The following is a 27,181-nucleotide window of genomic DNA, read 5'->3' on the forward strand; positions in this document are numbered from 1 at the left end:
ATTAAACAACGAAAACAAACGTTTAGAACCGATTTTTACCGAGTAGCAAGTTTCGCGAGACGAAAGAAGTCGCATGGCATGTCATGGCATATGGAATTTTATTGAAATTTATTATTATAAACATTTATAAATCTTTGACAGTTGTCTGTTTTGATAAAACAACGAGGTTATGTGACTAACAACAAATTACAATAATAATATTTTGTGACTCCCTTATGACGGGACAGACACACGTTCATGTCAAAAGACAACAACATGATGGACAACACAAGTGAAAAAGTCAATTTAATATCGAATAATACAGAGAAAAAAAATATTCGTTTTCGTGGAACAAATAAGAATATTAAATCTCCTGGTAATCGAGTCGAGAATATAAATATCCATGAGAATAATCCACAACATATGAAAAAACATGGGTCTACTAAAAAATGTGGTTTGTTTTTATACACACAATTCTTTTGTTATAGATATATATATATATATATATATATATATATATATATACATACTATATTTTTAAATACTGCTTTGTAAATATAAAATCTATTTTGCATTATTACTTAATTTTTAAAAATACACTTTTAATGGTAAATCTCAACAATATAGTGACGGTGATTTTTCATTAGTGTTTTATTGTTATACATATATGTATACATATATATTGTATATAAAATAAATATCTTCCTTTGTGTCATCTGTAAACATTGAAAAAAAAAAAGATTTTCTAAAGTGATATTTGTGATTAAGGGAGTGATAATCTCTATGGAAATTTTTATTTTTTTGCCATTTCCTGCTGTAAGTGAATTGAAAGTTTCTGATGATGTGGTAATAAAAATAGTGTATTAGTTATACAAAGAAATTATACAGTAGTACAAACAAGAATTGAATAAGCTAGTGATTAAATGACACTTGAAAATTTTTTTTTACTGTCATTGAATACAGATGTATACATTTGTAATTTGAATATTTAACATGTGAAGGAGATAAAAAAAAAATTATTTAAAATTTCTAATTTTCATGACTTATAATTTGAAAACAAATGCAACACACGCATGAAACTTTCAACTTTGGGATTTAAATATCTAATAGACTTTCACCTTGAATCTAAAGTAACTATATATTGAACTGTGAAACTTTCTTTCAATTATTTTTAATAGAATGGAAATGCTCTCAACAAATGTCGCTATGTAAATGATACTTCATGGTGTTTTTTTTTTTATTAGTCGCGGGCTAAAACAAAAGTTAGTGAATTATAAATTAATCATTAAATTTTAAAATTGTAATTTTAAATTGTTCTATTTGAATTGCTATTAATTACTTAATTATTAATTTAAATAATTGTAAAATTTAAATTAATTTAAAAAATTTTTATTTCAATGTTTGTTAAATTATTTCCTTATATTTAAAATTTTAAATTGTCACGTTGATAAATTGTTTAATTAAAATGACAGTTAATTTTCTTGAGTTTTGATTAAAAACAAAAAAAAAAAGAATGCAAAAGATTTTTAAACTTTTTTTTCAAAACTGTTTATTGAATTATGTAATGTTATAATGAATCTTTTCCATTCATACGCATAATGAATCAAGAACCTCATAAATAACGTCACAGGTATTTATACTTGTAAATTGTGACGAGATTTAGTCTATATCGTCTTCATATTTTTTTTTATTTATATTTACATCATCATCATCTGCCTATTATGACTAATAACTTTTATGACGTTTTCAATGAATTGAAAAAAAATGCTTATATCTAACTTTCAAGGTCTTTTTGTTTTTTTTTTTGCAAAAACCTTCAATAGTTATTCAAGATTATTCTTGTTTATATAAATAGATTTTTAAGAAAATACACATACTTGACAACATTCCGACAATAATTTTGTAATGCAAAATATATGTAAATTTATCATTAACAAAAAAAAAAAAAAAACAATAATTAAAATTTTTTTATATCATTTTTCTTTTATGGAAATTAATGCCTAGATATGATAAAATATAATTTTCATTTTATTTGTTAATAATTATGTTGTATATTTTCCAGGTGTTTCACTGATACAATTTTTAAGGACCGAACTTACACGAGGCTATCATCTTGAACAAGATGAAGAAAGATTTTCTGCTCAGAGAGAGAAAATTTATTCTTTTATGAAAATACCAAGAGAAGTGGAGAAATTTATGTTTTATGGTTTTTTTCAGGTAACTGAAATTTATTGTTTCATCGTTGAAAAAAATGTTTGCAGTAGAAAACTTTTTGAAGAAAAATAAAAAAATTTGTTTCTTCATTTTTATATAGATAAATTTGTAAAAATTCATTTCTCCTTTTTCAGTGTGCTGATTCATTTTTATTTGTTTACACTTTTTTACCTTTACGATTTATGATTGCATTGTGGTCTGTTATTACGAGGCCTGTTAAATATTGTCTGTGGTAAGTTTATTTATTTTTTTCTACTATGAAAAAATCATAATATTCAATCATTACATTATTAATAATAAAAGAAATTAGTGTAAAAATGTTTTTAAAAAAATATGTTTTATAAAAATATATAATTATATAAATTATAAAATAGTAAATAAATCTAATAAAATATTTATTGTAGGGGTAAAAAATTTGGTAAAAGGGGAGAAAAATTTTTAAGATCAGCAGAAGTATGTGATTTATTGAAAGGAGTTGTGGTATTGGGATGTTGGATAGCAACTTGGAAAGTTGATACATCAATGATGTATCATTTAGTGAAAAGTCAATCTGTCATTAAATTATACATATTTTATAATATGTTGGAAGTTGGAGATCGGCTTTTTAATTCCTTTGGTCAGGATACAATAGATGCTTTGCTTTGGACAGCAACTGAGCCTAGATCACGATCGAATTCTTCTCATTCAAATCATCTCGGCACTATACCACATTTATTTTTCGCACTTGCCTATGTCTGTATCCTTTTACTGCTTTTAAAATTTTTTTATATTTTTTGCAGTTCTATAGCATATAAATTAAATGAATACTTTTTCATAATCTTTTCATTTTTAAAAAACATTTTTAATAAACTTTCTAGTTTATTTATTAATTAAAAATATTTTGAAATAAATTATAAATAGAAATATAATTTTAAAAAAATGTTGTACCTTAACAAATTTATAATAGTCTTGCATACAGTATTGGTTTTATTTCAAGCAACAACATTAAATGTTGCAATAAATAGTAGCAACAAAGCTCTTCTCACAATTATGATGTCAAACAATGTGAGTATTATTTTTAAAAAAAAGGATATATGTTTTTTTTTGTTATTTTACTAATTAATAATTTGTTTAATTTTAATGATGAGAAATATTAAATAGAAATTATTTTATTCACAGTTCGTCGAATTGAAGGGATCGGTTTTTAAGAAATTTGATAAAAACAATTTATTTCAATTGTCATGTAACGATGTACGAGAACGTTTTCATTTGACAGTGTTACTTTTTGCTGTTACTTTACAAACAATGAAGGAATATGCATGGCGTGTTGATCGTCTTGCTGTTCTTTTACCAGATTGTATAATGTTACTCATAGCAGAAGTGGCAGTCGATTGGGTAAGAATTAAATTTAAAAAATTTCAATATTTCCTAAAAAAAAATAATTAATTTTGAAAAATAGTAATATTAATTCTTATGTTTATTTAAAAAAATTTAATTTTTTTGTGAATTTTTAATTAAAGGTAAAGCATGCATTCATCACGCGTTTTAATGATTTACAATCGACAGTCTATACGGATTATCGTGTGAGTTTAGAGCACGATATGTCACGAACGAGAGAAGCATTTTCTGATCCTTCAGATTTAGTGGCACGACGAATAGGATTTATACCATTACCTCTTGGTGTTGCAATGGGACGTGTATTGTGCACAACAATTACACCATCAGCAAAACCTATTAATATTGCACTATTTGTTCTCTCCTATTTTGTGCTTGTTGTATTTCGTGTAATAATTAGTCTCGTCATATTGGGAAAGGCAACAACAATACCTGTATCAAATCATCATGATGGTGCCAATAATGACAATGAAACATTCAAAAAGCCTTCAACGTCAAAAAATTCCGAATCTAGTCATGCTGATATCAACAATACAAATTTAACAATGCCTATGTTCTCGAACAGTGCTGTTAGTTTAAATAATGTTTGTTTGAATGATGCTTTATTGGAAAATGAGGAGAATGTGAAATTTGAAAAATTTCAAAATAACATTGAAGACACATTGTCACCACCAAAAAATGTCGTTAGAGCCGGAAGTGAACCACTTCTTTCTCAATGACAAGTAGTATGCGGGTAATTCTTAAAAAAAGTAGCTTTTTTTATCATTATAGACAAAAAGAAAACTGTACATAGAATACTTGTAAATATGTTAATAACATTATGAAAAAAATGGGTGATATTCGATAAGTTCGTAAAGTTTATTATTGAACTCAAATTGTTTTAACTCGTAGTTTTTTTTAAAAAAAACTTTACACAATTCTTTATTGTTATTATTATTGTTTTTGTAAACTCTTCAAATAGATCATATTTTACAGTAAATGTCACTGAAATTCGATATTTTCACTATTATGCCTCATCTTGGCGTTGAATTTTTTAAATTTATAATATTATAAACAATGTCATTGATAATAATTAACGAATTATTATTATTATTGTGACATTATTTTTAGTAATTTTATGACTTCCCGTTTATATATAAGTCAATTATAATTTAAAACTGAAAATATACAAAATAATTTTTTTTGTTGGATTTTAAAAATAGGTTTTACAAATGAAATTATTTAATTTCTGTTTAGTTGTACTATATTTTAAGTTTATTCATAAAAGTTGCCAGTTTAAATATTTTAAACTGAATTATAAAGAAAATTAAAAGTTTGTAACTTTTTAAAATACACAAAATAGTTTAAGATTAATTTTCACAATATATAGTTAATATATATTATAAACGACGAAATTTAAATGGAAATTAATGTTTTTAAAATTATTTTAATAATGCACTTATTTCAAATTATCTCAGGAGAAAACTCTTTGTCAACTAAATTCTCTTGTTCAATATTTTAGTGATGGTTTTAATATTTTTTTTATGTACATATATAATAAATGTATAATTTTTAATTTTTTTTTTTTTTAACTAATTGTACACGTGTTCTTTTTTATAAATATAAAACGATATCAGTTGCGATGAAAACATAATATTTAAACATGTCATAATGATAAATATTTACAATTGTCGGATGATAAATTGTTAATTTAATTCTAAACACTAAAACTTCTTTCAATAAAATTAATTATAATTTTTTGTTAAATCACTGTTAGTAATAAAGTTTAATTAATGGAAAACGATCAACAATACATATTTGAAAATTTATAATTGTAAGTACTTTTATGAATCTCTAAATAAAAAACATTTAAATGCAGTACAATATTTAACTTTTTGTTTACTAAACATTTATTATAAATTTTTATAAATAATCATGTAAAAATGGCGCCCTTCATTTAAATAGTTAAAAGCTGCAGGCGTATTTTCAAAATTTTAGTGGCTCCATCTACTTCCAATTGGCGGATAAATAAAATATTTTATGTTTTTTAATTAATTTAATTATTAACATATGTTTATACACTGAAATAAAGTAAATTAAGTAAATTTCAACGTAATATATTTATATATAATATTTTATTAATGTATGAAAAAATTGAAAAAAAAATTCTCATTTTTAAATTTGTTTTAAAAATATTTGTAAATTTCCCACAAAGCACTTGGTGAAATATGTTCAATTAAAGATATGGGAATAATGTTTTAATTTTAAAATAATTTTTTTTACTTTCTTTTAATTTAAATCATTTAAATTGTAAATTTTACAATTTTTTACTACAAACATAACCTCAAAAATTATTTTTAAAGACTGTTTTGCGCAATCTCTAGATTTTCTGCAAGTTTGTTCCTGTCAAAGTGAACCAATATGGCGAAAGTATGTTTTGAGGGTCGTAATCGAAAGACGAAAAATTAGTAATTTGTTCTAAAGAAAAAGAAGAGGCTTTCAATATTGGACGTAAGTTTTTTCTTTTTACTTGTATGTTTTTTTCTATAATACAATAACAAGTGTTGAATAAAGAAAATGACATTTTAATCATGTTTTTCAAATTATTTCCGTATGTTCTTTCTTATATATGTATCACTTTCCCTTTTGTTAGCAAACAAGATTTTATGATGAAATGTCAAAATTTGATAATTCGTCAAGGTCATTGTTTTTTTTCTTTTTTTTAGTACAAAAATACCATCACATTTTTTATTTCGATTGTGATTATTTAGAAAACAAATGACAAATTCTATTATTTGTCAACACAATTGTTTTAAACTGTCAAACTATCACGTGACTATATGTTTTCAAAATTTGTTGTGACAGCATTTTCTTTTCAATCATAATGATAAGCCAAATCATTAAAAATGATAATTTTTCATTGTTCATTCTTTTGAAAGTAAAAACAATAACTAATAGTTTTAATAATTTATGACAAAAGTATAATATTTTGAGATTACTTCATAGTATGATGAAATTGGATAATCTTTTGCCCAAGCAATGAATTTTGATGTATAGTGTGGTTTTTTTGTTTTTTATATTAAGAATAAAATTAACTTTTACTTTTTTGTTTTAAAGGAATTTCCAGTGATCTTTTTATATCACTATTGGGAATTTCCGAACTTTTATTTACTCTTTGATTATAAGTTGTTTTTTTTACATAAATCAAATGTTTAAATAATTTTTATGTAAATACATTTTTTTCAAAATTATTAAATAATAAACATTATATAATTTAACAAGAAAAAGAAATAGTGGTGTATAATACAATATTTCATTAGTATAGTTTTACTATTCCTGTAGATACTTGGCGATGTTACAAAAATTTAGTTTTATACCTATATTGTTTTTATATATTTATAAACTTATTTCCTGTGACATTTAATCTGTCCTTTTTAAATTTCAATAGATATACTTTTATTAAAAAAATATATTTAAAACTATCTCATATTTTTATCTCCCAGTTTTATATTTTTTCCATTTTTTTTTATAAACTTTAATCAATTAACGTTTTATTGTTATTATTTATTTTATATCTAGTTTTTTTTTATCTATATTTTATTAGATTATTTATAGAACAATAAACTCAAAAACTATATAAAAAGAAAGAGAAATTAAACAAGAAATTTGTCTCTAATATTAATTTATATTGTAAAACACAATTTAATATAATGTTAATTAATAGTTTGCAGATATGGAGTCCTTTTTAGAATTATTTGAACCGGAAGAATCCAAGCCAAGGAGAAAGAAAAATTGGGAGCCAGGAGGTGTAAATGAAAATTCGGACAATGAAAATTCTTCAGAAACCGATCAAGAAGATCGGTTACCACCTGAACCTGAACAAGGAAATATAGAATACAAATTAAAATTGGTGAATCCTTCCAGTCAAAGATTTGAACATCTTGTCACACAAATGAAATGGCGTCTTCGCGAAGGACATGGAGAAGCTATTTATCAAATCGGTATGTACTTTTTTTTATATTGAAATTAAATTTCTCAAAATATCTTCCCAATGTTTGTATATTCTTTATTTTTTTTAATTATTAATATAGAAATGTTTATTTTTAACTTTATTCCCACTGACCTTGAACTTTTCTTTTTTATTCTCGAGAACAATTCATTTTACAAATAAATCTCGAAATTTCATTAGTTTAAAATTATAAAATTTGATTATGTAATTAATTAATTTGAATAATTCTTTGTTATTTAATACGATATAAAATTTATAGTTAAATTAAAAAAATAAATATTTTTTCTCAAGGGGTTGAGGACAATGGAATTTTGGCCGGTTTATCGCGAGAAGATATGATGTTGTCATTAAAAACATTGAGAGACATGGCAAGCAGATTGGGAGCAGAAACTACAGTTCTTCGTGAAAGAGTTGCAAAATGCAAATTACGAACAAGCAAATTGGAAGAAAAAAGAGTGGCTGAAGTATTAGTTAGAAAAATACGAAAAGGTGATGCTGACGATCAAGATGTTGTGATTGACTTGAGACTGGCTGTATTAGGAGGTCAGGATGCTGGAAAATCTACTCTCTTAGGTAAAAAGAAAATAAAAATTTAAATAACAAATTTAATACTTCAAAATGTTTTATTTATTCTTTCTTTTTTCAATTAATTAAATTCTTAAAAAAAAATTGATCAAATAATTTTTTACTCAGCAGGATGTAAAGTTCAAAATATTACTAGGATTATATTATTAATTTAAAAAATTATTATTATTAAGTAATTTCTAGTTTTTTTATTTCGCGTAATATTTAAGGTGTACTTACGCAAGGTGAATTGGATAATGGCCGGGGGAGAGCCAGACTAAATATATTTCGTCATCTTCACGAGATAAAAACAGGTCGCACATCTTCCATTTCGCACGAAATTCTTGGATTCGATAATGACGGTCATGTTTTAAATTATTCTGAAATGAAAACAGCCGAAGAAATTTGCGAGCATGCATCAAAGGTTGTTACTTTCATCGATTTGGCAGGACATCGAAAATATTTGAGGACAACACTCTTAGGACTCACAGGTATTGCATCATTTTTTTTTCACAAATATAAAAAAAGTCGTATTTTAATTAATCATTTATTTTTATTAATTTATATTAATTTCTATAAAATTTGTATTCACAGGTTATTCGCCCCACTACGTGATGTTGGTCGTTTCTCTTCCGTTAAATGAAGCTTTTCAAGAGCACTTGACCCTTTGCTTGGCATTGCGAATACCGTTTGTGATTGTCGTCACTAAAATAGATATAGGATATAGAAATCCTCATGAAATTATTCTGCAACTTGAAACTGCATTGAAAGCACAGGGCTGTTCAAAGAAATTGGTGCTACACACAAATAATAATGATGAACATAATGTTTGTAACATTGACGCAATACCATTATTTCTCGTTAGTTGTGTGACGGGGGAAGGTCTTGGAAATGTTACAAATTTCATTAAAGATCTATTACCCACAGATCCGACTCCTGCCGAAAATGATCCGGAATCTTGCCTTTTCCAAATTGACGAAACTTTCAGGTATTTTTTTAAAAATTTTGTTGATCTTTAATATAAGGATATTAAAAATTTTAAATGTATTTCTACGTAAGTGTAAATTTTCTAAAATGTTTAATTTAAAAGTATATTAAGAGTATAATTTATTTTTTTTTAATTTTCAGGGTAGTGGGATTAAATGAACCAGTGTTGGGAGGATTACTTGTGAAGGGACTTATCACACCTGGTACTCGATTATTGATTGGTCCATTACCAGATGGAGAATTTAGTCCGGTTAAAGTCGTAACTCTTCATCGAAATAAAACACCCTGCTGTGTGGTGCGAGCATCGCAAAGTGCAAGTTTAACTATAGAGCCTTTATCAAAACGTGATCCACCTTTACCTCATCTACGACCCGGAATGGTTCTAGTGTCTTCTCGTGAACATCCTCATGCTACACTATTTTTTCAGGTGAGACTGTGATATTTTTTGATTGCTTGAATATTCTTTAAAATATTTTATTATTACTCAATCTGAATAGATAAATATAAATAAATATTCCAGGCAACTATATTGGTTGTTTATCATCCAACGGCAATATTTCCCGGATTTCAAACGACCGTACATACGGGAAACGTTCGACAAACTTGCATATTTGAAGGTATTATGGAAAAGAAGGACGAAGGCCTCCAAACTAATGAAACAGCGTCCGTACTCCTCAGATTTGTATGTCATCCAGAATATCTTCATGTCGGAATGAGACTTTTGCTGAGGGAGGGAAGAGCTAAAGCAATTGGAAAAATTACTCAAATATTTCCTTTGATTGGATCTCAAAATGCCACGGCATAAAAAATTATATAAAAACGCCAAGGAATCATATTGAGTAAAACACACCCCCCAATAAGATAACATCAATCCACTAGAAAGGAATTTCTAGAAATAATTCAGTTTTATTTTTGTTTTTTCGTATTTTTTTTTTTTTTTTGACAAAGATAATAATGTTTAAATGTGAAATGTAGTTCTAACATTGATAACAGTAAACAAAACTTGTACGACCGTTAGTAATCATTTACAAAGAGGATGGTACAAATTTACAAAAATATGTTCAGTTTGCGAATTAACAAACTTTTTTTTTTTGTTTCTTTCATTTTCGTATTGATTGTTTCAGCGATTTTAACTAATTTTCTTTTTTTTCTTGTAATGATTGGTTTTCTCTTGAACTAAAAAGAAAGAGTGATAAATATGTGATTAATTATTCTTTTTGCAAAAAAGTATGACTACGTTTTGTTTAATTTTTTTTACGTTCGATTGTATCAGAGAGAGATAAAAATTGATATTTATTTATTTATAAAACAACGAAAAACTGGTTTCGTTTTGAAAAAAAAAAAAAAAAACCTATTATATTGACAATTTATATGTGACGTAAAATCTAGTACTGAGTACTTGATCAGTTTAAAAAAGTTGTCCTGTAAAAGAGTTGAGCAATATTTTTTTAATTACAAAAGTAATTGAGTTATTTTTTGGGTTATTTATTTAATACACCCAAATTTAATTTATTATAGAAATTAATTTTAATTAAAATTAAAATTGACGAAATAATATTTAAATTAAAATAGAATCCTGCATTTGAGAACAGAATAATTTTGAGCATTGATAAAAAAAAAAAAAAAAAAAAAATTTGAATCATTCGTCTCGAATTATTAATTATAATTTTATTGATATCATATCAGTCTGATTCTGATTCTGAATCCGATGAAATATTTGCCTCGGGATAAACGAGGACTTCTTCTCCCCAAACTTGCATTTCTATCCAGTCTAAATATGGAAAAACAGCGGTGTAAACGCCTGGTACAACACTTCCACATGCTGAACCAAATGAAGTAATACCAATTAGAGATTGAGCATTTTTCTTTCGTACTATAAGTGGCCCTCCACTGTCACCTTGACAAGCGTCTGCTCGTCTTGTTACATTTGAATCTCTACTGCAAATCATTTTTTGATCTATTCCATTTGGAAGTTTTCTAACTCCTTTGTACATTTTATCACATTCAGTTCTATTAACAAAGCTGTAAAACATTTAGGATTTAATTTTATAATATTTATTATTATTATTATTTATATTGTAAATTTATTGTAAATTTTCCTCGAGAACAGGAAATAGAACTTACTCTAAGCCAGGAGTTTTCATCAACTTTGAAGATCTCTCAGTATCAAAACTTGTTGCTCCGAATCCAATTACAATTAATGAACTGTTTTGACTATCCTCATTGGACACAAGTTTTGTTTGAAGACAAATAGGCCTGACAGAAGTTGTCAATCGAACAGGATTTCGTAATTTTATAAGTGCAATATCATAATAATGAGCATTAAATTTATATTTTGGATGAGGGAATGTTTCGTCGATCAAAATACGTTGCGTAAATTCTGTGGTGGTATCAAGATTGATAGAACCTACTTGCACCTAAAACAATGGTATTATTTCACAAAATTGAAGTTATTAATTATATTATTATGTTCAATTTTTTTTTAAATTTTCCATAAGTTTTGTACAGGATTTGTTTTTGTTTACTTATCTAATGTAAACAACAGTTCTGCCAAATATTAAATATATATAAAATTTAACTAGTTTTTGTTAGAATAGGAATTTATTTTAAATTAGTTTTATCATATTTTTTTATACCTATACAAAATGTAAATTTAACCCATGAATTGCATTTTTTGTTGAAAAAAAGCATTATTATTTTGTTTACAATATGTACTTGAAAAACAGGATATTTGTTTAACAATTCTGCGTACAATTTTTGGATGTTGGTAGTGCATGCCTGCACTGATTTTTTATACTTGCAGATAACTTCAGTCGTTGGCCGTTCAATTGAATTGTAACCGAAAAATGTGTTATTTCTTAATTTAATAATTTATTTGCCGATAATTGTAAAGTAAATGGTAAGTATCAAACAATTTTAAACTTCTTTATATCTTATTTCTCAATCAAATATTATTAATAAATATATAGTTATAAAGTTTTGTCATGAAATTTGTACGGACAAAATTCTAACCTAAAAATTGCGAATTCAAAACGAGTATGAGCCAAAAGTTTTGAACGTTCATATGAACGAAATTCTTTTTTGCAACTTCTTTAAGTACGAATTTTACTACAAAATGTTGTTTTAAATATCTAAAAAGAAGTTATTTAATTTAATAATTGTTTAATTTACTGTTTTATTTTACATTGACCATCATAATTTTTAATAATTTATGGATTGAAAAAAATATTTCGTTCATTTGAACGTTCAAAACTTTTGGCTCATAAACGAGTTTTAAATTTGAAATTCTCACCTCTACTGGAACTTGATTATTTATATTTATCATACAATGTGCAGCAGTTAAAACATAAAGTGTTGAGATCAATGAGCCGCCACAATTATAAATAATGACATTTTTGTTTTCCTTATCGCGATATCCTAAAGCTGCCATCGAAGGAAATTCATCTTGAATCGCTTCTTCTCCATTAAAAATATGAAAACGTAATCCCTCATTTATAGGAATTTCATTTTCAAATTGTTGACAAGCTAACAATAAATTAAAATTTAATTAAAATTTTCCTTTCAACCTAAATTTATTGCAATAAAATTGTACAAAGGTTATAGGTATTATAAATGAAAAATTAATTTTATATTATTCTTTAAAAAGGAGATAATAAAACAATAAAGGAAATATTAATGCAAAAAATGTCATTCTGGAAGGCGTTAAAAATTTATTCATTTTGATGAGAAAATAAACGCGATAGATTTAAATTTCCAGCCTTATCGAAAGCAAAAAAATAGACTGTCCATTATCTTTATGAACGTAAATGATATTGAAAAAAACCGACGTAATAAAAGCTGTATAACAAGATTCGAAATTATTTTTTCTTTGTTAATATGATTGAGGAAAATTTGCATTTTAACAACAAAAATTTTATATTTTCAAATTTTGAAGTAAATATTTTAACCCGAATAGATTATAGAGCATTTAACGTTAAAGAATAAAAATTAATTTTATATTTTCTTTTAAAATACATTAAAATTAAAATTTGTTTTTTAGATAAAAAAAAAAAGTCACACGCTTACCTATGTCAGCAGGTCGAAGACCAATTTTATCATGGAAATGTTGTAAGGGACAACAAACAATTTCCATAACACCTACAAAGCCACAACGATCACTTGAATTTATATTTCTTAAGCCTAGACGAGTTTCCTTTAATTTTTTTGGACATTGTGTTATACTTTTGCAAATGCCTTTTTCATTCTTCTCAAGTAAACAAGGACTGCCTTCTACAATGTTTTTTTTGTTAATAACTGTGAGTATTATTATTGTTTATGCTTAAAAATATTAAATTCAAGATTAGTAATTTTTTTATCATAATAACAAAATGTTATTTTAATGTTTTTACGAATTTCAATTTTATCGTTGCAAAAAAAAATTAAAAAAATAGTTTCAATAATAGCATTAATATTATGAGGAAACTTTTGAAACGCAACCCAGTAAACACGCCGACAGTGATTCCCCTTCGTATTATTTGCGAGGGAAATCACATGTGAAAATTCTTTTATAAAACTCGTTTATATAATTTTTTTTTTATTTGAATAACTTTAAAAAAAAAAATTACAAAAATTCATGTCGACTTTATAAATATATTTTTGACATTTGAAATTTTCAAAAATAAAAATTTTAATTGCAATATAATTAGTGATAATGTGACTTAATAATAGTATATATATAAATATTAACATCAATTAAACTCGTAATTATTCAATCACTAAATGTAAAGTGGGTTATCAAAATTCTGCTATACACAAGATATGCTCTCATTTTTATTGTTAGATAATTTTATCAATAATAAAAAAAAATGTAAGAGAGAAATCAAAGAAATATGTACATATACTATATATAATTATTGATAACATATTCGAACTATGAAGTTTTTAAATAAAAATTAATAGTAATTACCATAAACTTCTTCTTGGAACGTAAATTCAGCGATACAAACAATTATCATCAATTGTATGCATTGATAATAGAACAGAAAACGACAACTCATTTCTTTAATTCATAAAAATTTATATGCTCACGTAATCTTCTGAAAATATAAATAAATTTTTACAAGGCTTTTAATAATTCGTTTTCACACGTTTCTTCTCTTGTTTACTTATGTATAATTTGTTTTTACAATGAGAAACAGAAAAGCTATATTTTATAAAAAATTAATTATATTTAAGTTTTTTTTTTTTACATTTTCACGAGATATTATTTTGTATTATTGCCTCGTATTCTTTTTTTTTTTAATTTAATTTAATTTAATTTAATATTTTTATTACTTTTTTAAATTGTATTTATTGTCATTTTTATATTCTCAATTATTAATTTAATATTTCACTTAGACACAGAAGTTGTATATCACTATTTCAAATTTTAATCAGTATATAAGAGAATGGTAAATTCTATCCTTCGATCGCGAAATCATCAGTATAACTAAAACTGAAAAGAATATTCCTTTCATCGCGTTTTATCAAGTGCACGTGTGTTTAAAACTCACACACATAGTTTAAAACCAGCCATCGTGCAAGTATTTATATGAAAACTATATAGTTAACGTATTTCATTATGTATATATGCATATCCCAAGTATTATAATATACGTAAATTGCATATATAGTTTTTAGTGTAACAGGAAACAGTTTTTTTTTTTATTTTAAAAAAAGGAGGCGTTCATTTACAAAAAAAGAATATTCGAATTATATTGAGGATAAAATAAAAAATACTAAAAATCATGCTTTTTTTATTTACATAAAAATAAATGAGTATAATAATTAGTTACTCTTTTTTTTTTTTTACATTCTCATCATAATGAGAAGGTATTACATTTGGGCGATTTTGAGCCTTCTCTAATTCCAGTGAATCTCGACGTTTTGAGACTTTCTGATGCCGAAAAAATGGGTCTTAAAAAAATGTTTGTCTGTATGTATGTCTGTATGTATGTATGTATGTATGTATGTCTGTAGACAAATTTTGTCCGACGATAACTCGAACAAATTTTAATGAATCGACTTCAAATTTGGTATACACTTTAAGTGTACCAAAATCTCGCCTGAGTTCGTTGGCCAGATGATTTCGTCAAAAATCAACAAAATTATTCAAATTTTGAGTTTTTAAAAATTTCAAAAATTCGCATTTTTTAAAAAAAAATTTTTTTCAATTTTTTTTCGAAAATTACGACTAAAAATAAACACTTTTTTCCTTTGACAATTTTTAATAGCGATTAAAACAAAAAAGTTATAGCACTTTTTTGAAAAAAGACAAAAAATGACAAAAACGGATGAAAAATGGGTAAAATGCAGAGCAAAATCACTTTATTTTGAAAAAATGTGTTCAAATATGTATTATTTCTCTTTAAACCACCTTCAATTAACATAAATTAAAGTAACTTACACATAAAATACCGAATTTTTTGTTTTTTTTTTTTTTTTTTTTTTTTTTTTTTTTTTTTTATAAGTGAACCATTGCTATCCATTTCCAAAAATTGCAATTTTTTTCATAATGTTTCTGATTAGTTCATGTTGCACTGTTTTTACTAGAATATCGTAAGGTTTTGATTGCTAAATTTTGAATTTAGTGAACTTCTTTTATTTTTAGCCCTTTTTTTTTATCTAACCCCTTGATAGTCCATGGCTCATATATATCCCAATAAAAAGACGTTCCGTTTTTGTGATTTTGGACGTATTTGTACACATTTGAAGAAAATAGTAAATCTTTTTCTATTTAAGTATCAATGAGTACACTGTTGTTTTCGAGGTCCCTGAATTCGAATTTGAGGTTAGATTTAAAAAATCTAAAATGGCTGGCCCATCATAACGGAATAATTTAACATTGATTCGATTAGTTTAAAATTCGGTACACGGAGATTTTTGGTGTCTATGAATCCCAATTTTGAATTTGTTAAATCGATCCTCAAATTTTGATTTACCGACCCTACAAATTCACTAGCACCGAATTTTGAACGAAGCATATCAATTTCAAATTTTTCCGTCATATTGGGTAGCCATATTGAGTCCGCCATTTTCTATTTTTTTTTAAATTTTTAATTAAAAATTTATTTTTACATTCTCATCATAATGAGAAAGTATTACATTTGCCCGATTTTGACCAACATCTAATTCATGTATATCTCCACTTTTCAAGCCTTTCTGATGCCGAAAAAATAGGTTTTAAAAATTACTTTATTTTGAAAAACTATGTTCATCTATGTATTATTTCTGTTTAAACCACCTTAAATTAACACCAATAACAGTGACTTACTCATAAATTTCCGATTTTTTTTTTTGTTATAAGTCCAACTATTGTTTTCTATTTCCAAACATTTCAATTGTTTTCAAAAAATCCTCTATTTTGAAATACTTTATATTGCGCTGTTTATACCACAATTTCGTATTTTTTCGATTATTTACTTTTGAATTAGTTAAAATTTATTTATTTGTAGATTTGTAAACTTTTTTTTCTTTAACACTTTTCTATAGAGATTTAAACAAAAAAGTTAAAAAAGTTATATTCTATAACGATTAAGGTAACAAAAATTTTAAATTATTTTCGATGTGTTATTTTACTCATTAATTTTTTGCGTCCCAGTTTTAACCTATTTTGCCATCTTTTCTTTTAGCAACTTTCATCTCTAGATTTAAAGTTTTTGAAGCAGTATTCCTAAAACATTTTTTCCACTATAACGAAAGCATTGTGAAGTGAAACAAAAATAATAAGTGTAGCAGGCGAAATTATAAAGAATTATGAATTAACTAAGTATAAACATTGCTATTTTTTAAGAGAAAATTCATTTTTCAACAATCTTTTTAACAAATTTAAATAAATCTTTCTACTCCTTGGTTTTTAGGTCGCTCATTACGATTCTGAAGTCAGTTTTTAAAAATTCAAAATGGCGTATTGGAACATTTTTGACACCATATTTTTAGCATTTAAAGGTATTCTGAAGGGATAAGATTTGAAAAATTATAAAAACTGAACAAAAATTCTAAAAAAATCTTTTTTTTAATGCTTGTAAATTGGTTATTTAAAAATTTTCGGTTCTTTTAGTACACTATTTGATAGAGCCTCAAATTACCTGTAAAAATTTCGTTAATGGGTTAATGCATGCCTCCTTTTCCTATTGTATGTTTCTAATTTTCGAGCGTGAAACGCGAGTGCCGTGATGAGAATGTTATCCTTAAAGTCAAAGTACTTTAAGAAAATGAAATTTAATTTATAAAACCCAAAAATTTCACTTATATAAATTGTACAAAAAAATTTTTATGAATAAAAACATGAGAGCGAAACCTCATATAATAAATTTGTTGCTTTAAAAAATGCATTTACTTTAAAGTTCTTTTTTTAGTGTTTTTAAATTTTCAGTGCGATTCCAAGTGAGATTTTGACTTTTTCGGAGTAGGTTAACAGATTGCAATGAAACTTTGGAATTTTGTTATATATAGTAAGACTAATCTTTAACGTAAATTTCAGCCTAAAATATTTGTTAGTTTACGAGATTTGCAATAATAACAAAAAATTTTAAAGTGCTATATCTTCCGTTCTAATAATCGGATTGAGGTCTACTTTTTTTAAAATGTCAAGGAAAATGAGAGGAATAAATCTCTTTCAGAACAATTTTTTATAATTTTACAACTAAAAAAATTATTAAATAATAATTGAATAAATTTCACGCGACAATCTAAAATTCAATCACTCAAACGCTAAAATGATCTTACCTGTGTTTTCTTTAATGTTCCAAAGGAACATTAACGACATTGCGCACGCAGCATTCTCACGTAGCCAATTTAGTCCACGAATCACGTCAGCTAGTTATAGGAAAATGCTGCGTGCGCAATGTCGTCTGCACGTCAACTAGCAGAAATCGCAATTGTTTATACACGTAAATTATTAAAATTAAATAAGTTAAACTCGCATTTTTTGTTATTATTGCAAATCTCGTAAACTAACAAATATTTTAAGCTGAAATTTACGTTAAAGATTAGTCTTACTATATATAACAAAGTTTCATTGCAATCGGTTAACCTACTTCGAAAAAGTCAAAATCTCACCTGGAATCGCACTTCAATTAATTTTTTCTTTTACTCAATTGAAATTAGCTCAAAGCGGAATATCTTATTTTAGTAAATAATTTGGTTTGTCGATTTTCGTTAATTACAAAGACCTGGCCAATCCACGGCGCAATATTAAGGAACTAAGTTTGAACAGCTACAGTGCCGTCATTCTTCAGGGCGCACTCACACCTCTGGCTGCCTGCACAGGCAGCCTCCCACCACGCAGAAAACGTACAAGAGTAAGAGAGACAGAAAATTCAAATTTAAATCTACTGACTCTCTGATTGGCTCTCACTGGCTGCCTGTGCAGGCAGCCAGAGGTGAGAGTGCGCCCTCAGTGCCCGATAAAAAATTTATTCTAATACCTTTAAACCTTACCTATTTCTATAATTTAATTTAACGCATTTTAATAAAGACTATGAGTTGTTTCTAATAAATTTTTCAAAACAAGTTGATTATATGAACATCCACTTTTAAAATAACTACTTTTTTACTTATTTTAACTCTGTATGTAATTAATTTTATTCTTTTTAATAAAATTAATAAAAATAATTTCTTTCTTCTTGACATTTTACTTCAAAATTAATTAAATCAACTACAAAGTCTGAAACAACTACAAAATCTCATTCTACCAAATAGATTCTTGGGTCATTCAACTACTTTCTGGTAGTACAATTAATACAATTTTTAAATTTAATAGGAAAATTTTTGTATTACAGAGTGTAGTTAAAAAGTAATTAATGCTAATAGGTTTTGAATTGTAATAAACAAACAAAACGCGCGAAGCGCGTAATAATATCGGACCGCGAAGCGGGACGATTATTCTTCGCGCGCCCCGGGGCGCGCTCAAACTAGCGAGCGAAGCGAGCCCCTACGCGCGAAGCGCGTGATGAGAATGTGGCCGCCCCCGCAGGGGGCTGCCAGATTTTTTTTAAAAAAAAACGCTTTTATTAAAAAATATAATTACAAGGAAAAATTTATTTGACACTTGTTTTTCTTTTTAGAATTATTTTAAGATTCTCTTTTATTTTCTGTTGTCGAATTAATAATTTTTTTTGTTACAGATATAATAATTGATGTGATTTTTCTCGTCTATTAACTCCGAACCTGAGTCTCTATCCAATCTAAAAAGTGATAAATTGAAATATACACTGTTGGAATATTACCAATGCATCCGATACCAAATGAAATGACACCAACGAGAGAGAAGGTATTTTCATTGCGTAAAAATAATGGACCACCACTGTCACCTTTACATACGTCGTATCCTCTCATATCATTCATATCTTTACCACACTTCATACTTTCATCGAGTCCAAATGGAAGTCTCAAAATTCCATTAAATTCTTTTGCACAAAGAGATTTATCCACGAGTCTGAAAAAAATTGACCTTTTTTAGTCACTTCTCTCTATAAAGGTAAAAAAAAAAAATTCTTTCATTATAATATGTATAATTATAGTTTAGAATTAAAAATTTTTTGTATACCAAAAATCATTCGAAAAATTGGTGAAATTTTGAAAAAATATCGAAAACCGATTGTAAAAGATTTATTTCATATTTTTATATTTCGATATTTTTTCACTTAATTTTAGTCTAGTTAAAAGTGTCTGGAAAATATTTCAAAAACATTTCTGAAATTCAGGTAAATATGGAAAAAATTCGAAGTTGATTTTTTTTTTTTTTTTTTTTTTGATAAAGTTACTAAGAAGTTGGAATCTTTCTCTTGAAAAATAAACTTTTCTTTTGATTAGATAATTATCAATAAATAGTCAGAGTTTCTATACTAATCGGAAAATCCGCAAATTTGCCCGGGATTTTATTTATCCAAATGGAAATTTCATTAAAGTAGAAATTTTAATAAAATTTTTATTTTCGTTGAAAATTGCAGCTTTTTTTAATTCTTTTAAATTATCATTTATATCGCTTAAATAAAAAAAAAAAAAAAAAAAAGTCTTTATAAATCGAACAAAACTAAGAAAAAAATTGAAATTTTTAATAAAAATAAAAACTTGTTTTTTTAAATACGTGTTTTCAAATTTTTATTATTATTAACTATATTATTGGAATATGACGTTCATTATTTGTTTTCTTTGAATATCGTATATACCGCGAACTTAAAAATACTCAATACATAATTTAAAAATCACTTACTTTATATCGAAGAATTTCAAGACTTTTGCAGAATTTCCAATACCAGCTTTTTTTAAATTAAATCCGGCTGTAAATAAATTGTCATTTGTTGCAAATTCACTTGCAATTGGCTTTCTATACAAATTAATTGGTCTAACAATTGAAGTTATTTCTGCAGGTTTTTCTAATTTTATCAAAGCAATATCAAAATAATGAGCATTTAGTCTATAATTTGGATGAGGATAGAGATTTGCTATTAAAATGCGTTGAACACCATTGGTAGAAATTTTTTGATTTACAAAACCCAATCGCACCTAAGAAAAATTATTCAATTTAAATTAAATTTGACATTGGATAAAAATTCTTCTTAAAAAAAAAATCTATATATTTATATTCTTACCTCTATTGGAATGTGGTTATTTTCATTTATTATACAATGCGCAGCAGTTAAAACATAAAGTGTAGTAATTAATGAACCACCGCATTTATAATTTATATTACTCAAATTACTATTGGAATTATTATATCCCAATGAAGCCATGAAAGGTAATTTACCCTCAAATGCCTCCTCACTTTCAAATGCAGCCTCAAGTAATTTTGCAATTTTAAATTCATCTCCGATTTGTTGACTATTTTTTTCTAAATATCAAACAATAATTCTTTATTTTAATAATTGATTTAATTGAATATTAATCAATTTAAATTAAATTAATTGATTTTAAAAATTAATTGTTTAATTAAGAAATTTTAATTTATTTATAAATTTGAATAAGATGTACAAGAATATTTGAAGAGTCGATTTAACAAAAAAACATTCATTATCATTATCTAATAAACAATCTAACAATTTAATTATCATAATTATCATCAAAATCTTTTCACGAATCTTTATTTGAAAATCATTATTATTTTTTAATTCTAGTATAATTATCTGGATTAAAATATAGTTGTATTATTAAAATTAAATTGTAGATTGGAATAAAGTTATATTTATTTTTGATAACTTTACTTATATAATACACGAGGTCTTCGCATTCGCGTAGATCTAATGGCTTTTTATTTTTTTAAATACTTTTCTATATACTTGCCTACGTCACTATTAGGTCGAAGGCCAAAATCGTCAGAGGTAGAGACAACCTGTTGTTCTAATGGACAACAAACAAGGTAGTTAAACCCATAAATGCTACAATGATCTTCAGCATTAAAATTTCTTAAACCATTTTCTATTTCACTTAATATTTGCGGACATTTCAGAAATTCTTTGCAAGTTCCATTTTCATTATTTCCGTTTAGTAAACATTCGCTACCATCTCAAAAATTTTAATTATAATTAGCAAATTTTACGTGATGAATATTTTAAAAACTCTATTTTTAAAAATGATTATTAACTAGATTGAGTTTAAAAACTTTGTATTAACAAATTAAAAACCGTTCAAGTTTTTAATAGAAAATTTTTCAATAATATATAATTTATTTTATAATAATTATAATAGAATTACCAAAAAGTTGATCTGGAAATACAAAGTCGGCATTCAAGGCAAAACAAATGTTTATGAAAATTTGAATGATCTGTAGAGAAAAGTGACGAAAAATCATTGTGATTTTCTGAAATTATAATATGAATGCCATAAAAAATCATTAACGTTTAAAATTTAATTAATTGATAGGTTTAAAATATTATTATTTAAATAAATCAAAATAATTAAAATAATAATTCAATAAGAATTTCTTAAAAATAAAAAAACATAATATTTATATTTGAAAAAAATTTACTTACGTGAAAAATTTTAAAATTTAAACATAACTTTTTAGAAATTTATCTATGAACCTTGATCCTATGATCACAAAATCGAAAGTTTGACTGCCAAACTTAAAAGAATATGTATACATAATTCTGGTTTCTCGTAATTTATTATGAAATCCTAATCGCATAAATTAAATTGTCTTTTCTCGTTTTGGAACCATTTTAATTTACATCATTAAATTATAAAAAAAAAATTTTATTTATTTCTATAATATCTGTAAAAAAGCAAGAAAAAAATAAACGAATTTTCTTCATTAAAATTTAAAAAAAAATGCTAAAAAATTGTGTTAGAATTTGTTTAGTGAAAAAAATTTATAAAGAATTTTAAAATCTCATTCGGAGTCATAATAAAATTTAGCAGATTTATAAACAATTTAAACTAATTAGTGCTAATAAAAAAATGTTTAACTATAGGCATTAAATTTTTAAAATAGAAAATTTTGAATTTAAAATTTTCCTTTTAAAAAATGTTTTTCTACTTTATCGTCTGTTTGATTATAAAGTTATCTACATTTACTTTTCACTTTGTGTACAAAACGCAATTACTGGCAGCACGTGGCACTTAAAAAGTTGTTTTAACAATTTTATTATTCAAGACAAATACAATAATATAACTAATTATGAATTTATGAAAATTAACTCGTAAACATTGTGAAGTAATGAAAAATGTTTAAAAGCTGTCAAGTGATTTTAACGGACATCAACAATGTGCAAAAGTTAGAGGTTAGTTATTCAATATTGTTGTTTTATTTCAAATTTCTTTGTTCATTGAAATTGAATTTTTATTCTTAATTATTTTCAAGCTATTTTAATTGCAATAAATATTTTACTAAACTAATCTGTTTCTTAGGTTTATTCAAATTTATCTTAATTGTTACGCAATAGATAAATAATAAAGAATATGCGCTTATTATTTTTATTAAAAATGGAAATTTTTTTTATAAATAAAAAAAAATTCTATTTTAAAAAATTTTGATATTGTTATTTAAAAATAGATTTAATTTTAAAAAACAACAAGCGAATTTTGTTCTCTTAAATTTTAATACTTAAAACTATTTTTTGTTTATATATATTTATTTTATTTTTAATTAATTATTTAATGATTTAAAAAATGTTTATATTTAATTTATTTATTAACATTTCTATTATATTGATTTTTTACAATATCTAATGATTATTTTTTTTTTAGCTGCAAAATAATAAAGAAGAAAATGCCTCTACTTCTAAGGAACATTTAGAATTAAATGAAAATGGAGTACAAAATAGTTTTATAAATAATTTGACTGTAAATAGCAATGAGCATACAAGAATAATAGCAAAACCCACAAAAGTTCCTATGGTAATGGTTGAAAAATTGAGCGAAAAAGCAGGCACTTTAAAAATTCCCATAGTGAGCATTGAAAAACTATGTGATAATGAAATCAAAAAATATACTGAAAAAATTCTTTTAATGAATATTGAGAAAGTGCCGACAAATGGAATTAAAGGAGTATGTATTGAAAAATTACATGAAAAACATGAACTAAAAATTCCAATAGCTGAGAAAACGAAATCTTTCAAAATTCCAATAATAGAAATTAAAAAACTTTATTGGTGCACGCCATGTCAAAGAAATTTTCAATCTAATCAAACTTTACGAGATCATATAAACTCAAAAAATGAGAAACACGATTTTAATGAATCGAGAGAATTTATTGCTACTAGACCAGTCAGGGAAGAAAATGATTTCTCCGTTTCGTCGGAAAATCGAAAAAATTTCAAATCTACTCCAATTTCATTAAATTTAAATTCGTACATCGAAGAAGGCGAAAAAGATGTTGAAATAAAAGTGACAGAGATAACTAATCCAGTTTGTGAAGAAGATTTTTTGGAATCCACACAATGTCAACGAAATTTATTCACCTCTCATAATGAAGAAGAAGAAGATGATGATGAAAATATAGAAATAGATGTCGTGGGGAATTCAGACCAAGATGAAGATTTAGATTTAGGATTGCTACAAATTCAAAACCAAAGATTTGAATTAAACAATTTTTTACATTCACCCAGTGAAACTGAAGATTTAATAGTTGAACCGAATGATATTCTAACTAGTCAAGAAGAAAATAATCAAAAATCTCCCAATAATCGAAGAAATATTTGGAAAGATTCTTTACTTTATGAAAATGGAGATATTGAAGAAATGGAAATTATAAAAAGTTCAGAAGAAAATTTTTTTTCAAAATCACCGCATAATTGGAAATGTATTTTCAAAGATCATTTACATTTTCAGAATGAAAATAAAAATATTACCGAAATAGAAATTACAAAAAGTCCAAAGGAAAATAATTTTTCAATATCGCAACGAATTCGAAGAAATTTTTTTAAAGATCCACTACATTTTTTAAGTGAAAATGAAGATGTTGAGGAAATTAACATTGGGAAGAGTTCACGAGTTAAAAAGTTTTCGCCCCAAAGTCAAAAAAGTATTTTAAGAAGTCGTTTAAAAGATCCGCTACATTTTTTAAGTGAAGATGAAGATATTGAGGAAAAAGAAATAAAAAAGAGTCCACGAGTGAAGAAATTTTCAAGGTCGTCACAAAATCAAAAAATTTTAACAAATCGTCTAAAAGATCCGCTACACTTTCTAAGTGAAAATGAAGATATTGACGAAATAGACATTAGGATGAGTCCAGGAGAAAAAAAATTTTTAAAGTCACAGAATCAGCAAAATATTTTAAAAAGTCGTCTAAAAGATCCGCTTCACTTTTTAAGTGAAGATGAAGATATTGAGGAAAAAGAAGAAAAAAAGAGTCCACGAGTGAAGAAATTTTCAAAGTCGTCACGAAGTCAAAAAAGTATTTTAAGAAGTCGTTTAAAAGATCCGCTACACTATTTAAGTGAAAATGAAGATATTGAGGAAAAAAAAATTAGAAGGAGTCCACGAGTGAAAAAATCTTTTAGTTCAACACAAAATCAGAAAAATATTTTAACAAGTCTTCCAGAAGATCTGCTACATTTTTTAAGTGAAAATGAAGATGTTGAGGAAAAAAAAATTAGAAAAAGTTCACGAATAAAAAAATTTTCAAAGTCGTCACAAAAGCCAAGGTGTCTTTTGAAAGATCCTTTACATTTTCAAAATAAAAATAATGATGTTGAAGAAGAAATAGACGTTGTAAATTGCAGTCCACAAGAGAACATTTTTTCAAAATCTCCACAATATCAAAAAAGTTTTTTAAAAGACCTATTACTATATCAAAATGAAAATGAAAATATAATTAATACATCATCAATGATTAAAAATGATTCCATTCACATTAAAGATAAAAAGAATTTATACTCTTTGATAAACAATAATTCATTCTACAAGTGTGACATGTGCTCAAAACAATTTAAAATAAAACAATCACTAGAAACACATATAATAAAGCATTTGGACGAGAAACTTTACACATGTAACAAATGTGGAAAAAGATTTATTGAACCATCAATTTTAAAAATTCACATGGCTTTTCACACTGGTGATAGGCCTTTTGATTGTGGTGTAAACAAAAGTAAAACATATTATCGTAGTGACGCATATTCAGAAGGAAATCCCCTGACCAAACTCAACACACCTTATAAATGTAAAATTTGTCAAAAAAATTTACGTACAATTACCCTTTTAAAATCTCATATGCTCGGACATTTGGGTGTTAAACCATATGAGTGTCACATTTGCCATCAGAGATTATCAACAAAATCTTCGCTAACATCGCATGTGCATATTCATAAAAATGAAAAACCATTCTCCTGTGATATTTGTTCGAAATCATTTCGTAAATTGGATTATGTCAAGTATCATAAACGAATACATATGGAACAAAGACCCTATCAATGTTTGATATGTAACAAAATGTACAGTCGTAGTCACGATCTTAGAACTCATATGTCTCTACATACGGGAATTAAACTTTATCAATGTCAATATTGTGATCAAGGTTATTCGAGGAAAAAATTTCTCTCCAAACACATGATGATCCACAATTATGAAATTTCATCTAATCAAGAAAATAGCGATGAATCTAATTCTAATGATGTTTACTTAAAATAGTAATAATTGAAAGACACAGATGGATTTACAACGAAAATTTAATTATTTTTTTTTGCTCAAAATGAACCGGTGATTTATCAAGTATTGTCGATTCAAATATGATGAAGAATTTGCAAAAACCATCGAATTTTTATTCTCAACATAAAAGAAAATTGTATTTTCATTCTCAAAATGAACCAGTGATTAAAACAAATAATGATTTGAACATTATTATTTATCAAGATGTGATAAATTGAAAAACAAATATCGATTCGAATATAATGAATGATTTTGCAACTTAAAACGAATTTTTATTCTCAAAATCAACCAGTGATGGAAACAAATAATATTGATTCAAATATTATTTATCAAGAGACGCCAAATTCAAAAATAAATACCAATTCAAATTTTGAATGTGATATGTGTAAGAAAAAATTCACGACTCACGAACGCGTAAAGAGATATATAATTCGTCATATTAATGTGATGAAATTAACTGAATATATTTATTGTTGCTCAATTTGCGTTAAGAAATTTACTCGGCAATGTTACTTAAATAAACACAAGAAAATTCATTTTAAACTGAAAAATAAAATTGAAATTAAATTTAAGTGCACTTTTTGTCACTTAACATTCGGGCAAAAAAAATTTCAATCTCAACACGAGAAAGTATATGTATTTTTTAAAAAAAATACTACAGAAGAGAATGCATTTTTAAGTAATTTCAAATCATACAGCGAAATGGAAAATAATGAAAATGGCGATTTAGAATTTTAAGGAAAAGATATTAAAATATAATTTGTTTATATAAATAAATAATTTCTTTCTTTGTGGCGAAAAGTAATTTGTGATACAGTAGTTTTTAAAAAAAATCAAGCAACTTGATTATTTTATTTTGTTAATTAAAAAATTTTAAGATGGTTTTTTAAAGACACAATTTTTTTTTGTTTATTATATAAGTATTTTTACACAGTTTTTATTTTATTGTTTACGCACACAATATACTTA

General features: G+C 25.4%; 4 protein-coding genes across 6 annotated transcripts; 3 read left to right on the forward strand and 1 right to left on the reverse strand.

The window, feature by feature from the left end:
- Nucleotides 1-27: 27 nt before the first annotated feature.
- On the forward strand, nt 28-4,659 carry LOC127291394 (protein TAPT1 homolog). Of its 3 annotated transcripts, none has more exons than XM_051320511.1 (7): nt 28-433; nt 2,042-2,196; nt 2,328-2,425; nt 2,598-2,929; nt 3,140-3,237; nt 3,352-3,567; nt 3,693-4,659. In XM_051320511.1, exons 1-7 carry the CDS (start codon nt 238-240, stop codon nt 4,284-4,286), a joined length of 1,689 nt encoding a protein of 562 aa, XP_051176468.1. In that variant the 5' UTR covers nt 28-237; the 3' UTR covers nt 4,287-4,659. The 3 variants fall into 3 exon arrangements, with proteins under 3 accessions (XP_051176468.1, XP_051176469.1, XP_051176470.1); XM_051320512.1 differs by lacking the exon at nt 28-433 and adding an exon at nt 623-795; XM_051320513.1 differs by lacking the exon at nt 28-433 and adding an exon at nt 1,091-1,109.
- A 1,240-nt stretch (nt 4,660-5,899) lies between these two features.
- Nucleotides 5,900-10,578, forward strand: LOC127291444 (GTP-binding protein 2). The gene is made up of 7 exons (XM_051320589.1): nt 5,900-6,057; nt 7,271-7,547; nt 7,847-8,128; nt 8,350-8,610; nt 8,714-9,107; nt 9,248-9,533; nt 9,627-10,578. The coding sequence occupies exons 2-7, from the start codon at nt 7,280-7,282 to the stop codon at nt 9,909-9,911; spliced, it is 1,776 nt and encodes a 591-aa protein (XP_051176546.1). The 5' UTR covers nt 5,900-6,057; nt 7,271-7,279; the 3' UTR covers nt 9,912-10,578.
- LOC127291420 (uncharacterized) lies at nt 10,444-22,234 on the reverse strand. Its single transcript, XM_051320549.1, has 10 exons — nt 22,096-22,234; nt 21,818-21,923; nt 21,407-21,628; nt 20,719-20,957; nt 20,340-20,632; nt 19,288-19,562; nt 13,172-13,375; nt 12,399-12,631; nt 11,231-11,523; nt 10,444-11,128 (listed from the first exon to the last, which is right to left on the reverse strand). The coding sequence occupies exons 2-10, from the start codon at nt 21,912-21,914 to the stop codon at nt 10,789-10,791; spliced, it is 2,196 nt and encodes a 731-aa protein (XP_051176506.1). The 5' UTR covers nt 21,915-21,923; nt 22,096-22,234; the 3' UTR covers nt 10,444-10,788.
- Nucleotides 22,235-22,647: 413 nt separating this feature from the next.
- LOC127291441 (zinc finger protein 37 homolog) lies at nt 22,648-27,149 on the forward strand. The gene is made up of 2 exons (XM_051320583.1): nt 22,648-22,845; nt 23,312-27,149. The coding sequence occupies exons 1-2, from the start codon at nt 22,789-22,791 to the stop codon at nt 26,192-26,194; spliced, it is 2,940 nt and encodes a 979-aa protein (XP_051176540.1). The 5' UTR covers nt 22,648-22,788; the 3' UTR covers nt 26,195-27,149.
- Nucleotides 27,150-27,181: the final 32 nt, after the last annotated feature.

Source organism: Leptopilina boulardi, unplaced genomic scaffold (genome assembly GCF_019393585.1).
Source record: "Leptopilina boulardi isolate dan_hultmark-lab unplaced genomic scaffold, ZJU_Lbou_2.1 LbouV2_137, whole genome shotgun sequence".
Classification (NCBI taxonomy): Eukaryota; Metazoa; Arthropoda; class Insecta; order Hymenoptera; family Figitidae; genus Leptopilina; species Leptopilina boulardi.